The sequence below is a fragment of the Neovison vison genome, chromosome 7, assembly GCF_020171115.1.
Source record: "Neovison vison isolate M4711 chromosome 7, ASM_NN_V1, whole genome shotgun sequence".
Taxonomy (NCBI): domain Eukaryota; kingdom Metazoa; phylum Chordata; class Mammalia; order Carnivora; family Mustelidae; genus Neogale; species Neogale vison.
Window position 1 is genome coordinate 187,165,084 of NC_058097.1, and position 14,174 is coordinate 187,179,257.

General features: G+C 41.2%; 1 protein-coding gene and 1 non-coding gene across 2 annotated transcripts in view; both read left to right on the forward strand.

The window, feature by feature from the left end:
* The window catches only part of HSD17B12 (hydroxysteroid 17-beta dehydrogenase 12), a 160,365-nt gene that overhangs the window by 124,029 nt on the left and 22,162 nt on the right, over positions 1-14,174 (forward strand). The window contains exon 7 of the mRNA XM_044259121.1: positions 11,889-11,923. Within this exon, the coding sequence (XP_044115056.1) occupies positions 11,889-11,923 (35 nt within the window). The remainder of the gene's footprint in view (positions 1-11,888; positions 11,924-14,174) is intronic.
* LOC122914833 lies at positions 6,365-6,466 on the forward strand. The gene has a single exon (XR_006385903.1). It is a non-coding gene; the product is annotated as a U6 spliceosomal RNA (small nuclear RNA).

The following is a 14,174-nucleotide window of genomic DNA, read 5'->3' on the forward strand; positions in this document are numbered from 1 at the left end:
TACCACCCAAACCACCTATAGTTCTTACCTAGGGCTGGGAAACCTGTTCCCTCTAATGGTCCTGGATCCTGAAGCTGCTGCTGGCTTAGGGGGAGAAGGTGGATGCTTGGTAGTGGCCCTGCCTGTTCCTGAATTCCTCAGGAAACCTGCAGACTCCCATTCTGATAAATGGGGAGAGCCTTCCAGCCTTCTTCATTACGTCTCTCAGAGCAGGGAAGGAAGCAGATGGGGCTGTGACCCGAGGTAAAAATTTGTTAACCTTCAATTACACCGAAGTACACTGAGTTTTGTTTGTTTTATTTGGGACTGGGGAGGAGTCTTAAACAGGGGATCAGCATTTAGTTTTTCCTTCGTCAGATGTGCAACCGAAGTGGGGGCTTGAAACCACGTCTTGTTAGGAGTGGCCAAAAAATCTCGACATATTTAGCATGGAGAGAGGAAGCATGACATCACACCCAGACACATAGACACACACACCCCTAATCAAGGCCAGTTAGTTCTACCTCCTTAGTATTTTGGAAGTCAGCTCACTTCTTTTCATCTCCCATGATTCCTTCCAAATTTGAAGACCTAAACTTTTCAGTGGGAACTGCTGGAACAGCCTAACCAGCCTTTTTACACCAACTTGTCTCCCTCCAGTGCAATCTCCGTCCCCCAACCAAAGTGTTCTTTTACATGAAGTCATATCACTTTCCCGGGAGATCCTTCAAGGACTTCTTGCCCTCAAGTCCTCACTCCTTCCTATGACCTCTAGGGAAGGAGCTACCTGACGGGGCTGCTGCCCACCCCTCCAGATCTCCCCTGGCTCTGTGCCCCTCTACTTCTCTGCATCCAAGTCACGGCACCTTCACTCTCTGGAACCTTGTGCCCCCTCAGGCAGTGCCCTCTCTGTGGAAGCTCCCTTGTCTCCCACTTCACTCATGCCACACCTCTTTCTGTTCTCAACTGACAGTCTTCTGTCCTTGGGGGCCGGTGGGGAGCCTTCCAGAGTCGCCCAGGTCTCTCAGCCCTGGAGTTTCGTCACACACAGCACGGCTTTCCTTCACTCGGCATTTCATGTTCGGTTTAGTGCCTGTCTCCAGACTGTAAGCCCCTTGAGTGCTGGTACCGTGTTCTTTTTGTTCTCTGCCATTCCCTAGCCCTGGGCCTCACCTAGGGTGGGCATACGACACGATTTTGTTTTTGATTTATTTTGTTTTTATATTTTTAAAATTTATTTGCAAGAAACAGAGACAGAGAGAGAGAGGTGGGGGTGGGGGGGAGCAGGCTCCCCTCAGAGCAGGAAGCCCAATGTGGGGCTGTATCCCAGGACCCCAGGATCACCACCTGAGCTGAAGGCAGACGCTTAACCAACTGAGCCACCTAGGTACCCCCAACAAATGCTTTTGAATAAATAAATGAATGAATTAAAAAAAAAGAAAAAAGAAAAAGCCTGAGGGGCGCCTGGGTGGCTCAGTGGGTTAAGCCTCTGCCTTTGGCTCAGGTCATGATCCCAGGGTCCTGGGATCGAGCCCCACATCGGGCTCTCTCCTCAGCAGGGAACCCGCTTCCTTTTCTCTCTCTGTGCCTGCCTCTCTGCCTACTTGTGATCTCTGTCAAATAAGTAAATAAAAAATCTTTTTAAAAAAGATTAAAAAAAAAACCCTGAAAATCCTCTTTCTTTGGGAATAAGGAACCCACTTATTGTATGTGGCCCTAAAAGGCTGAGCTTAGGTCCATTGTTGGTATTTACACTCAAGGAAATTGTGAGAACTTTGTAATCTTTGGATCAGCCAGAAATGGGATGGGTCAAAGGTGAGTTCCCTTTCTGATTCTAGGCCAGAGTTTGCAAACCCGTAGTCTGGGTTGCGTGCACCCTATCAACATATCTCAGTTGGTTCAGGCAATGTTTCCAAAAGCGGGACGTCCCACACCCAACGTCTAGCTTCTCCTGGGGAAGATCTGAAAATGAGGGAACGCAGACCTGAACTGCTACATGCCAGGAAGGTGCAAGGCAGAAGAGCAAGTAGGTGGGGCCACGGAGTCGTGAGGCCCTCCCTTTCCAGCTCACGGCAGTCCCCGCTAACCCCTGCTGTCTGGCACGCTGTGCTCCTTTATGTCACCTGCCCGGGCCTGTCAGGCGTGTGGGTTTGCAGTCCTCTGTGCATTAAACGTCAACCCTTCCGTGTACTCAAACTGCATAACTGCTTGATGGAGTTGAAAGGTTAGAATGGTTTTAACCCAATCAGTCTCTCCCATCCCTATTATTATCTGAAATCAAAGCACTTGGAGTGCTTTGCGTGCTTTCGAAAAAGCTATTTTTTTCCTACTCCCACTGCTGTGTGTTCATCGTATGTGGCTCAGCCAGAAGTGTGAATGCTATGCCTGGCCCGTGGCGTAGGTAATAAAGGTTTGGATGGATGAAAAGCCCAGGAGAAGCATTGGTTGCCTTTTTCCTGCCGGCATTTGCCTTTGACATGTGACACGGTACCAGTAGAGGGAGCCCTCCAATAATCTGGAAATCCATGAGAAGAATCTCTGTTCATCCCTCTGATCGTATTTAATTTAGAGATTATGCTAAGAATGTATTCCTCCACGCTGCCCCAAGAATTTAAGTTAAGGACACTGGGAAGTTAATAAATTGTGGGAAAGGAGAGTATGACCGTCAGCCCTCACGCCCACCTGGGACTTTTTAGATGAAGACATTCCAAGTTAGTCTCTAGAGTCTTTTAATCCTTTTTGAAAGCCGCTATCATTATGCTCCTAAAAATTTCCAAATAATTGGGTACATTTAGCCCTTAGGGTGTCATAGTAACAGGGCTTCCTCAGGCATAACTACAAAATGATGGGTTTGCCAGACGACCTGACAACCACTCTGCATAGCTTTCATCTGTGAAAAACGAGTGCTTGGAGATTAGTTCTAAAGTTCTTCCCAGCTCAAAGCAAAGCTAGTTTATAATGCCTTATATATGGGTGAAAATGTAAAAATCTCTGAAAACTTTAGAAATTATTTCCCCTCCTAAAATCTCCACCCTTATATGTGGGTGAAAATGTAAGAATCTCCTTGAGAACTTTTGAAATTATTTTCTCCTCCTAAAATCTCTTTTGAGAAGTCAGCTTATTTGGGGAAAATTTAAGTAATGGAAATTCTTAGCATGTCATAATATGCCAAAGTTGGAAAGACGGTGAATGGTGGTATATGTGTTCTTTAATTTTTTGTTTAGAGGTAAAGATTATGGCTTTAGATTCATTATTATCCATTGGCATGCAGCCCTCTCTGTTCTGGAAAGTTCTTTTATTTTTCTTTAGTTCAAATATTTTAACATACATCAAAACAACTTATTATGAAAGGAAAAACTTTGTGTTTTTTTATGGTGTGGGGTTGAATTTCAGATTAAGTAAAATGGGGTGGGGGTGGCAATGGTAAGGAGGGCTCTTAACTTCCTCATACTTAAAACATTATTAAAGAGGAAAATGAAATAATACTTGGAGATCTCAAAGCCCTCAAAAGTTTTTACCTGATTAAGCTTTTTACCCCCTGTGCAGTAAATATTGCTTTAGTCATGCAGGTGACATTCTAAGAATTTCTAATGAAGTTGTATTCTCGGGACCACAGAGCTCAAATTACACAGTTTCTAAAGGAAATATGTGCTGTGCCATTCCAACATGACTTCCAGTGAGTCACCCTCTAATTTCTTCCAAACAGGCATGGTATAACATCATTGTTACATAATTTATGTGATTCTTTTCACTATCAGACTATGATTTTTTAAATCATTGTTAATGATTCCAATTGAAAACTTGTTTAAGGCATTTATATCTCCTTTCTTCTAATTTGTATGAGTTCATGTTTCAGTTGCTTGAATTCAGATCCTGTTTGCTCCAAGCAGATTTCTCTGGGCAAGAAGGCAGGGCAGATGTGGACAAAGTGGTGATTTGTGATGACCTAATTATTTATATAAATAGCCTGGGTTCTTGGGGCTTTGCCCAGATTCTAGGGTTAAGTTGTTACACTTTAAATTCTATTTATATACAATGGTGATATAGGGGACAATATTTGCTTCCTTTTTTACCAAGTTACCTTGAATTTTAATCTTTCCTTTTGGGTCTTTGGTTGTCTTCTTGAGCATAATACAGACTATTTTCTATGTCCTAGTCTTTACAGAAACTGACCAAACACCAGAGGTTGCATGATACAAAAATAATTTGCTTATAAAATTAAATCACTTGCATGTAAAACAATTTGCATAATTTGTATAATTTGCTTGTACAAGTTTTCATAATAAACTAAAATGCAGAGAACCCTAAATTGGGTTCCAGGAATAAAATAAAATTCTTTCTATGAGCTCTTGATTACTGATATCAGAGAAGTGAAAGAAAAAAATTATTCATATTAATTTCTTTCAGAAATAACACTATTTGTAGGGGCTTTTCTAATTATGAAAACAGTGCAAATAATTGCTCAAAAAATGTGAGAAATATTTAAGAATACTAAGATGGTTACATTTTAATATAACATTTTCAGAGATCTTTTTTTTAGGCCAGCCAGTGCATTAAGTCAGGTATCTCAGCTAAATGATCTGATAATACTGATCTGATTTTTTTATGAGCTAAATCAGCCTCTTATTCATTTTCCCAGCCCAAATATATACAACTGTGGTAATAAATATCAGTAAATATTTTGCTCTTGAAATTGACTATGTGTATCCCCAGAAAGACCTCTAAATTAAGCTGTCATTGCTAAAGACTTTCATTTATTTTTGTGTATTTGTATACAGTACGGCCAGCTTGCATACAAAGTGGTGCAATATAATGTGTATTGACCTTTCTCCCTTTTATTTTAGGCTTCTGGAACTTGTTTTTTGTGGTGAGGATTGATGAAACGGTCACTAAAATATATATATAAATAAATAAATAAATAAATAAATAAATATATATATATATATATATATATAAAACTAGGAAATATCGGGTTTTTGGGAGAGATTTGAAGCTCTCGTTGGAGGGGAACTACTGCAACAACTTTTATCACTTTTTAGGAAATAACTAAATTTAAAGTGTTTGCTGTACACTTTTGAAAACAGCTTCAGGGGCACCTGGGTGGGTCAGTGAGTTAAAGTCTCTGCCTTCAGCTCAGGTCATGATCCCAGGATCCTGGGATTGAGCGCCACATCAGGCTCTCTGCTCAGTGGGGAGCCTGCTTCTCCCTCTCTTTCTATGCCTCCCTCTCTGCCTACTTGTGATCTCTGTCTGTCAAATAAATAAATAAAATCTTTAAAAAAAAATAAAAGAAAAAAGAAAACAACTTCAACACGGGAAAAAAACAAGTTAGAAACCATATTTACTGCTATTTTTCTAATATTCTTAGCCACTGAACTTATAAGTTATGGTAACCTTACTTTAGCAGTATCTTAAGAGGAACAAAAAATTTCCTGGTACAGCAATTATCACCTGCAGATGGCCTAAAATTAGCATATTGAGTTAACTCCAGAAACAGCTTGTGAGCTGTGAAATGGAGTTCAGATAGATAGTGAGATTTCACAGAAACGTTTGGTATATGGTATAAATAACCAGATATCAAGATACCAATTGGTGCATACAAAGTAAAATGAGACTTCTAATAGCTTAGTTAAAATATCCTATGTAAAACTTGATGTCAAAGAGAATTTTTTAAAAATTTAATTTAATGTGAACATAGTGAAGCCTCTCTTTTGCTTATGCACAGAATTTTAAGAATTATTTGTATACACATATAAGAAAAAGGCTTGAAGTCAAATTTATGATGAATTAGGATCTGATTAGGAGAAAAGAGAATTTAAGAACAGATGAAGGCATTAATCAGGTTTATAAAAGCATGCAGATTTCAAGTTAACTTTTCTTAGGCTTTTTGGTGGTGTTATTATTTGGCAGATCAAAAAAGATGTTCCCTTCTATGACAAGAAGAAATAGTTTAGAGCCAGAATTTAAAAGGAGAAGCCAGTGAACAATGCAAAAGAATTTAATTTTTCATGAGAGGACTTGATGGATTATTTGGTCATTGGACATTCAACAAGTATTTCTGGCCCTTTAATAGCTAGGCATCAAAAGTACTGCTTCTTCCTTCCTCTTTGTGTTAAGTCACTTAAACTTCTTGAGGGTTGGGTTTTTAAAAAATATTATTTATTTATTTGAGAGAGTGAGAGCGAGCAAGCACATGTGCGCAAGAAGGAGGAAGAGCAGAGGGAGAGGGATGTGCTGGGTATGGATCCCAGTGTGGGGCTTGATCCCACGAGCCTGAGATCATGACCTGAACCAAAATCAAGAGTTAGACGTTCAACTGACTGTGCCACCTCGGCGCCCCTAAACTTCTTGAGTTTTAATTTACGTGTATAAAGGATACATTTTGGTGCTTGTTTCAGCAGCACATACACTAAAATTGGAATGATATGGAGATTAGCATGGCCCATATGCAAAGACGACTCAAATTCATTCAGCGTTCTATAATTTTGATGTTAACTTACTGTGGTAATCCTTTGCAGTATATACATAATATCAAATCATTATGTTCTACAGCTTAAACTAATACAATGTCTTATGTCAGTTATTTCTTACTAAAACAGAGAGGGGAAAGGTATATTTTGACTATGTCCCCATACATCGAAGACCATCCAGAAAATATTTAATGTTTAGCTATTGATGTAGTTTTATAAGTAAGATTCTATCTTATGGGATGTTATTTTGTCTCTGATTGTGGATAATTTTTTGCCATTCAGAAAGGAAACATTTAATGTATGACATGCACACAGTGTAAGGGAAAAAATAGCTCCCATGCATGCATTTCTATTTCTTCGATATCCCAGCTAATGTGATTTTTTTTTTCTTTTTAAGATTTTATTTATTTATTTGACAGATAGAAAGATCACAAGTAGCCAGAGAGGCGGGCGGTGGGGAGGGGGAAGCAGACTCCCTGCCGAGCAGAGAGCCCTTATGCGGGGCTCGATCCCAGGACCCCGAGACCATGACCCAAGCCAAAGGCAGAGGCCTTAACCCACTGAGCCACCCAGGCACCCTTCGTGTGGTATTTCTTACTGGATTATATTTAGGAGAGTAAGTTTATGTCTTGGAAAAAAATCTGAATTAAACTTTACAACTCTGTGCAACCACTTGTTAATAGTCAAATAGTTCTGAGATCCCTGGTCAGAATAAAAGAATATAGACTTTGCTATATTCTTTTAAAGTCTAAGACTATAGACTTTGCTGGGTGTTTTCCAGGTTGATCATTGTCTACAAATCCCATCCTTTCTCTCTTTGTGTAGGAGGGCCAAACAGTTGGCAGCTACCTTAGTGAACTGAAGAGTTAGCTACTCTTCAGTTAACAAGTCTCATTTCATGCACATGTGTACATACACGCACAGATGCATGCACATGTTACGCACACGCAGGCACACCTCCCTGCCATTGGATGTGAATGTCTTTATTATCAATCTGCTTACCCTGTTTCTGGTGGTCTCAGGTCTTGGAGGACTGAATGCTCACTTCTCTCCATGGAGTGCTTGGGGACCTCCTACATTAGCTAACCATTATGGTCCCCTGAGGAAATGTGCTGAATAAAAAATGTTTTCAGATTTTGCTAGGAATGCATGTAATATATCCTTACAATAAAATACTCTATGATGGTTAATAGGCTTGAAGTACGTCTGTTTGCGCTAGCATGGGAAGCTGTCCGTGAAGTGATACGATACGCAAATTGCGTGACATATAGATAACAGGATCCTCGTGAATTTCTTTATAAGCTCCGTTCAACAAAAGGTTTTCTCAGTGCATCATTTCTATGGCATGTATTGTAGTTTCTTGCAGCTGTTTGCCTTTTTGTATTCTATTCCTTCTACTGGAATATTTTTTCCGCCTGATGAATTCCTATTTATTCTTTCAGAACTTAACTGAAATATAATCTGTGAAGCTCTAGACCTGATTCCCCAGACAGAACGAGTTTTTCTCCAAAGCATTAGGGCCCTCTGTTCTCACCTCTGTTATACCACTCACGGTGTGTCTTGTAATGATTTGTTTATATGTACATGTATTCTCTGGCTTGGTAGTGAACGCCTATCCGCCAGCCCAGGTTCCAGTACATAACGTGGCCTCGACAAAACTGAAGAATGTCTCTTTTTATTGTTTTGTGTTTCTCAGGCCATAGTTGATATGCATAGAACATTTTGAGAGCTCTTTTTTCTCCTAGGTTTGAGAAAGTAACATCCGCTGTGTTTTGTGATTTCAGCTCTTCAACTCATTCATATGATTAAGATTTTTTTTTAAGATTTTATTTATTTATTTGACAGACAGAGATCACAAGTAGGGAGAGAGGCAGGCAGAGAGAGAGGAAGGGAAGCAGGCTCCCTGCTGAGCAGAGAGCCCAATGTGGGGCTCGATCCCAGGACCCTGGGATCATGACCTGAGCCGAAGGCAGATGCCTTAACCCACTGAGCCACCCGGGCGCCCCTGGTTACGATTTTTTTTTTTTTTTTTAATTTCATTCAGGGGCACCTGGGTGGCTCAGTGGGTGAGGCGTCTGACTTGGGCTCAGATCACGATCCTGAGATCCTGGGACTGAGCTCGGCACCAGGCTCTCTGCTCAGCAGGGAGTCTCCCTTTGCCTCTCCCCCTGCCCGTTCTCTCTTTTTCTTTCTCTCTGCAATAAATAAATAAAATCTTAAAAAATATTAAAAAAATAAAAACTTCATTGAAGGATAATTTATAAACCATAAAATCCATCCACTTTAAGTGTATAATTAATAGGTAAATAAATTCAGAGTTGTGCAATCGTCACCAAATCCAATTTTAGAACAATTCCGTTACCCTGAGAATATCCCAACTGAGGTATTTTTCAGTATTGGTAGAACTAGCCAGGAACTTGTTGTCACTTGAACTTGATGACCTCAAACTTTGTCATTATTTTTGGCTCTAAACTGTGTTGGACATGACATGGTTAAAGGAGGCCTACATACGTAGTGGCACTGCATCCTGAAACAATAGTGCCTCCTGGCAATAAGGGACACTAATTCCTCTTCAGAGGCTTGCTGTGTGACAAGCTCTGTGCTGAGTCCATTACAAACATTACCTTGTTTGAGATTCAGAATAGAATAATCTGTATTGTAGATGCCTTCTTTATATAATCCATATGTACGTTGCAGAGAAGGAAGTAACTCGAGATCACACTGCTAGTAAGTGGAACGGCTGGGATTTGAACTTGGACCTGACTGTGTCCCACATTTCCTGAACATACCGTGGCTATATATTGAGCAATTGCAGTGTGTTCCCATAAAAAGGCACATCTTAGGAAATGTGTAGGCAGGTTTGAAGAGTTACTTCATCTGAAAAGGGAGGAGGTAGCTATGGTGTTGAAAGGATCAGCCCTGAAATCAGCTTTTTCTCTGACTTGGCTCCATCCAGTTGGGTTTGAGGCCCCGGGGGCATATCCTGAATTGGGTCGGCAGACCTAGAAAAGAGAAGAAACAGGGGCATGTTGTAAAAAATTATAAAATACTGAGGCCATTTGGGTTATCAGCATAATCTCTGATGAAGTTTGCTTTGGGAGTTATTTGATCTTTGAGTCTTAAAATGTTACCATCGCTTGGTTTTCGTCAACACAAATAGTCAATTTTATTAGTTAGAGTAGTGGTTTGGCTGCTGTAACAGAGACCTAGCAGTGGCTTAAATAAAATAGTATTTTTCTCTCATATAAAAAGCTGGGTAGGAAATCAAGGTTTGACATAGTAGTTCCCCAGTCATTAGGGATCCTGCCTCTTTCCCTCATTGCTCTGCCCGTATTATCACACAGCTCTCAGCTTGCGGTTCAGGTGGGTTGTTTTAGCTCCTTCCACCACATCTATCCAGCCGTCAGGTGGAGGAATGTGGCAGGAGGAGGACACGTGTTTTTCTCTCCTTTCAGGCCATGACTGAGAACTTGCATGTGTAACTTCCAATCATATCTCATGCTATAGAGCACAGAGAGCACGTGCCCCTTGTTCTGTGAAGACGACTTTATTTATTTTTTTTTAAAGATTTTATTTATTTATTTGTCAGAGACAGAGGGAGAGAGAGTGAGCGAGCACAGGCAGACAAAGAGGCAGGCAGAGGCAGAGGGAGAAGCAGGCTCCCTGCCGAGCAAGGAGCCCGATGTGGGACTCGATCCCAGGACCCTGGGATCATGACCTGAGCTGAAGGCAGCTGCTTAACCAACTGAGCCACCCAGGTGTCCCGTGAAGACGACTTTAATATGAAAAACATAGACTTGTATGTAAGAAGGAGGGAGATATGGAATGCTTTAGGCCAAGCTCTTTCTCTTGATACCTTTTTTTTTTTTTCAATCTGGGCCAGAAGATTCGGCCAAATCCAGAACCTTCTGTCAACATGATTGCCCTAGGCTTTGAAGACACTTCTTTGTTTCGAAGTTGGCAGTGTGTCAGTCTGTCTTTCATGCTGCAGTGTCAGTTTGAACTTGTTTTTCCTGGAAAAGTATATGCAGCAGCTCCCGGCTTGACATCTGGTTTGGGAGCACTGCATAGCAGATTTTACCTTGTAAAGCTGAATACATTTTCTTTCTTCAAAATATTTCTAGGAAAAAAAATTATTTTCTCATCAGATTACTGTTTTCATTAAGACAAACAAGAAAAAACACTTAAAATTCCTATGTTTGGCATGCGTGCCAACTTTTCTGTGACAGAGCAGCAGCATTTGCTTCTTAGAAAATTGATGATACCTGCAAATCAAGAATTCGTGTTCTAACCTCAGTACTTAACTAAGACATGGCCTTGATTAAGCCAGTGGGTGTCTTAACTGTTCTTAGTTAATAATACCTTAAAACAGAATTTAGGAGTAGCCTCTCATCATATTATATGTATTTTTTTAAGATTTTATTTATTTGTTTGAGATAGTGAGAGAAAGCAGGAACAGGGGAACAGAAGGGCAGAGAGAGAAGCAGACTCCGCACTGAGTAGGGAGCCCAATGGGGGGTTTAATCTCAGGACACTGGGATCATGACCTGAGCTGAAGGCAGATGCTTAACTGACTGAGCCACCCCAATGCCCTGCATTATATGTATTTAATCAACAATTCCAAGGCCCTCTGAAAATGCAGGTGTCATTTTTCTTTGTTGTTGGTTTCAAGAGATCACAGATAACCTTAACTTTCTTGAAGGATGTGTTTTACTCACAGCTAGCTAGACCAACAAGGGTAATGAAATGTCAGGATACACTTAACATTTGCCAACCTGTCACTTTGGGGCATTCTTCTAAAGGCCTTTTTGATAGGAAAAGATCGTTTGAGCACTTAAGATTAGGAATCTTAAGGGATCTTGGTTCGCAGATACTCCCTTTAATAACGTATGTCCCTTTCCAGGAGTACATTTTGGGAGACTAGAGCTCACTGTTAAGTCCTTAATTATTTGAAGATCTGTGTGCCAGTATTAGGTTTCAGGCAAGGCCAAGTTTAGCCAAGTTTCCTGAAAGTATTCCCAGTGTTAACTCCAATGATTTCATCTGATTCCTTTTTATGCACTCTTTTTTTTTTTTTTTTAAGATTTTATTTATTTATTTGACAGACAGAGATGACAAGTAGGCAGAGAGGCAGGCAGAGAGAGAGGAGGAAGCAGGCTCCCCGCTGAGCAGAGAGCCCAATGCGGGGCTCGATCTCAGGACCCTGGGACCATGACCTGAGCTGAAGGCAGAGGCTTTAACCCACTGAGCCACCCAGGCGCCCCCTTTTTATGCACTCTTGACACAGCCAAATTTTATAGAGTATATAAAATAAACTGCTGTCTATAGAGTGGTGAGTGGTTTCGTGATTCTCTTCTGTTTTGAGAATGGCTTCTCTCCACTGTTTATCTGTTGCCTGCAACCTCAGCCATGATGAATGTTTTGTTTTCTCTTTTGCAGATGACACGATTGGTGCTGCCCGGTATGGTGGAAAGGTGAGTCACGAGCGCACTCACAAACACTAGAGAGACAGAGCTCATGATTATTTATAGGGAGAATCCTTTCTTTGCAAAATTCAGTAGAGTGACTAATGAACCTATCCTCCATGTCTTAGCAACGGAGTAATGTGCCTGGCGAGTCACACGGTAGCGCATGAGTCATCTGGTGGCGGAGGCCTTTTCCACTTGCTTCCCTTTTTATTTCCCTCTCCAGGGTTGTGGTGGTTCCTTTAGATCAGGATTAAAAAGTCTGCCTGAGTCACCATCACCAACTCAATTGCCTGCTATTCTGAGGGGGTGGACAGAGTTCCTGGGGTATTCCCGGGAATGCCTTCTTAAAGCTATATGCTCTCAGAACTAAAATCAGTGGAGCTTCACAAAGCAAGACCCCATCTTCCGGTTGTTTAGTTTTTAAGGGGTGAATGGATATATGAGGAACTTAGGTATGTTATAAAATGGCTATAAGATGTCAGACCTACCTTTGGAACAGAAACCCACACCGTGGAGCCCCCTTTGTGTTCTGGTTTGGGAGGGGTTCCCCTAGAATATGCTAGATGTCTTCATTTTCATTGAGAAATGTGTCGTAGAGTTTCTTCTTGAAATAGCACAAAGTGTAAAATTGTAATTAAGCTCTGTTTCTCCCTTGGAAAAGCCTGAATGATGCCTAGGCTTTCAAAGGAAACCTGTTGAAAAGATCTGGGCTTGCATCTTGAGTTAGCTTGATCGTTTGCTAAATTTAGGGCTTCACAGTCATCCTTCCTCTGCAAAACAGCTTTGAGTTTGGAAGAGATCCAAAAGAATCATAGCTTCGGAAAGGGCATAGCCCAAAGACCCTACTTTGAAGAAACCTCTGTGACCAGCTACAGGCAAGGTTGACAGCTAATGTTTGTTGAGAACCTGTTACGTCCCAAGTGTTGTACTGAGGACTTGAGGTGTGTTAACTCATTTAACTTCGATAGCCTCCCACCATTGTACAGAGGAGGAAGCGAGGTTAGGAATCCATTTTGTTTGGCATCTACAGAGATTGGTGGAAAAACTGCTTCTTTGCAGTTTTTGTTTGTGATTCCATTTTATAGGAAGCTTGGTATATTTCAATTCCTGTAGTAAAATTTCCCTCTAAACACTCAGACTGCTTCGTGTTGGTGGACAGTGAGAGTGTGCCTCTGATGGTCAGATATGGAAGTGAACAGACAGTGGTCTAACCGGACAGACGCTAGAATACAGAGAATTGGGGCTGACAGGGTAGAACCCTGGAGGGAAGAAGTAAGTCATGGCCATCATCTTAATCCAGTTTCGCTATGTGCCAGTGACTCGGTATTAATTCAGGACAGTGAGTCCATCCATTAAAAATGAAATACTCAAAAACCACAGAAGCATTGGAAAAGGGATTTTTAAGTGATTGGTGAAAACCATATCAAAAAGAGATGATTGTTGTGAAGTAATCTTGCAGATCATAATGGATTTAAATAGTCGTGGAATTCTAGTACTTTAATTAGTTGAAACCAGTCCTGCCCTTATTTGATAGAAAGTGAGTCCCAAAGAGATTGAGCACTATGAAGCTTCATGATTAGTTAGTAAATGATACAGAGAGAGTGCCAGGAACCTCACTCCTATCTTTAGAGACCTGGCAGCCTTGACTGCAGTTATAGCTAGAGCACTAGATAAAAACAATGCAAAGAAGAGGAGCCATTCATTCAGCAGGCACTCACTGAGTAGAGTTTATCATGGAGTATACAGAAGACGAAGCTGATCTTTGCCTTTAGGAAATCAAGTTGATTTTAAACTAAATTTGAGAAATGATCTGGTGGAAAGCCGTCATAGGCTGTGGACTGAAGCTGACACCATGAGGATGATCGTGGCTCTTGCTAAGAACTGGTAAGAAATATAAGTGGACTTTATCCATCAGTACTTTTGGTCAGAAAAGGGAACAGCAAAGTCCACTCGAATTACGAGTTACTGGTTCTATTAGTTAAGGTAGGCTAACTGCTGTAAGAGACCATCCCAAGATCTCCGTGGCTTACCACTCTAAAGGCTGACTTTCTTCCTCCGGGTACATGGCCGGTGTGGATCAGTGGTTGGGGCTGTGCTCTACCCAGCCATTCAGGGATCTCAGACTCCTTCTGTGTAGGGGCTGTTCTTCCCTTGGATCTAGCAGCTCTCCGCTGCATTTTCTGCATCCAGCGAGCAGGTGAGGGAAGAGCGAATAAGATGACTTTATGGGAGGTTTCATTGGGCCAGGCCAGGCCTG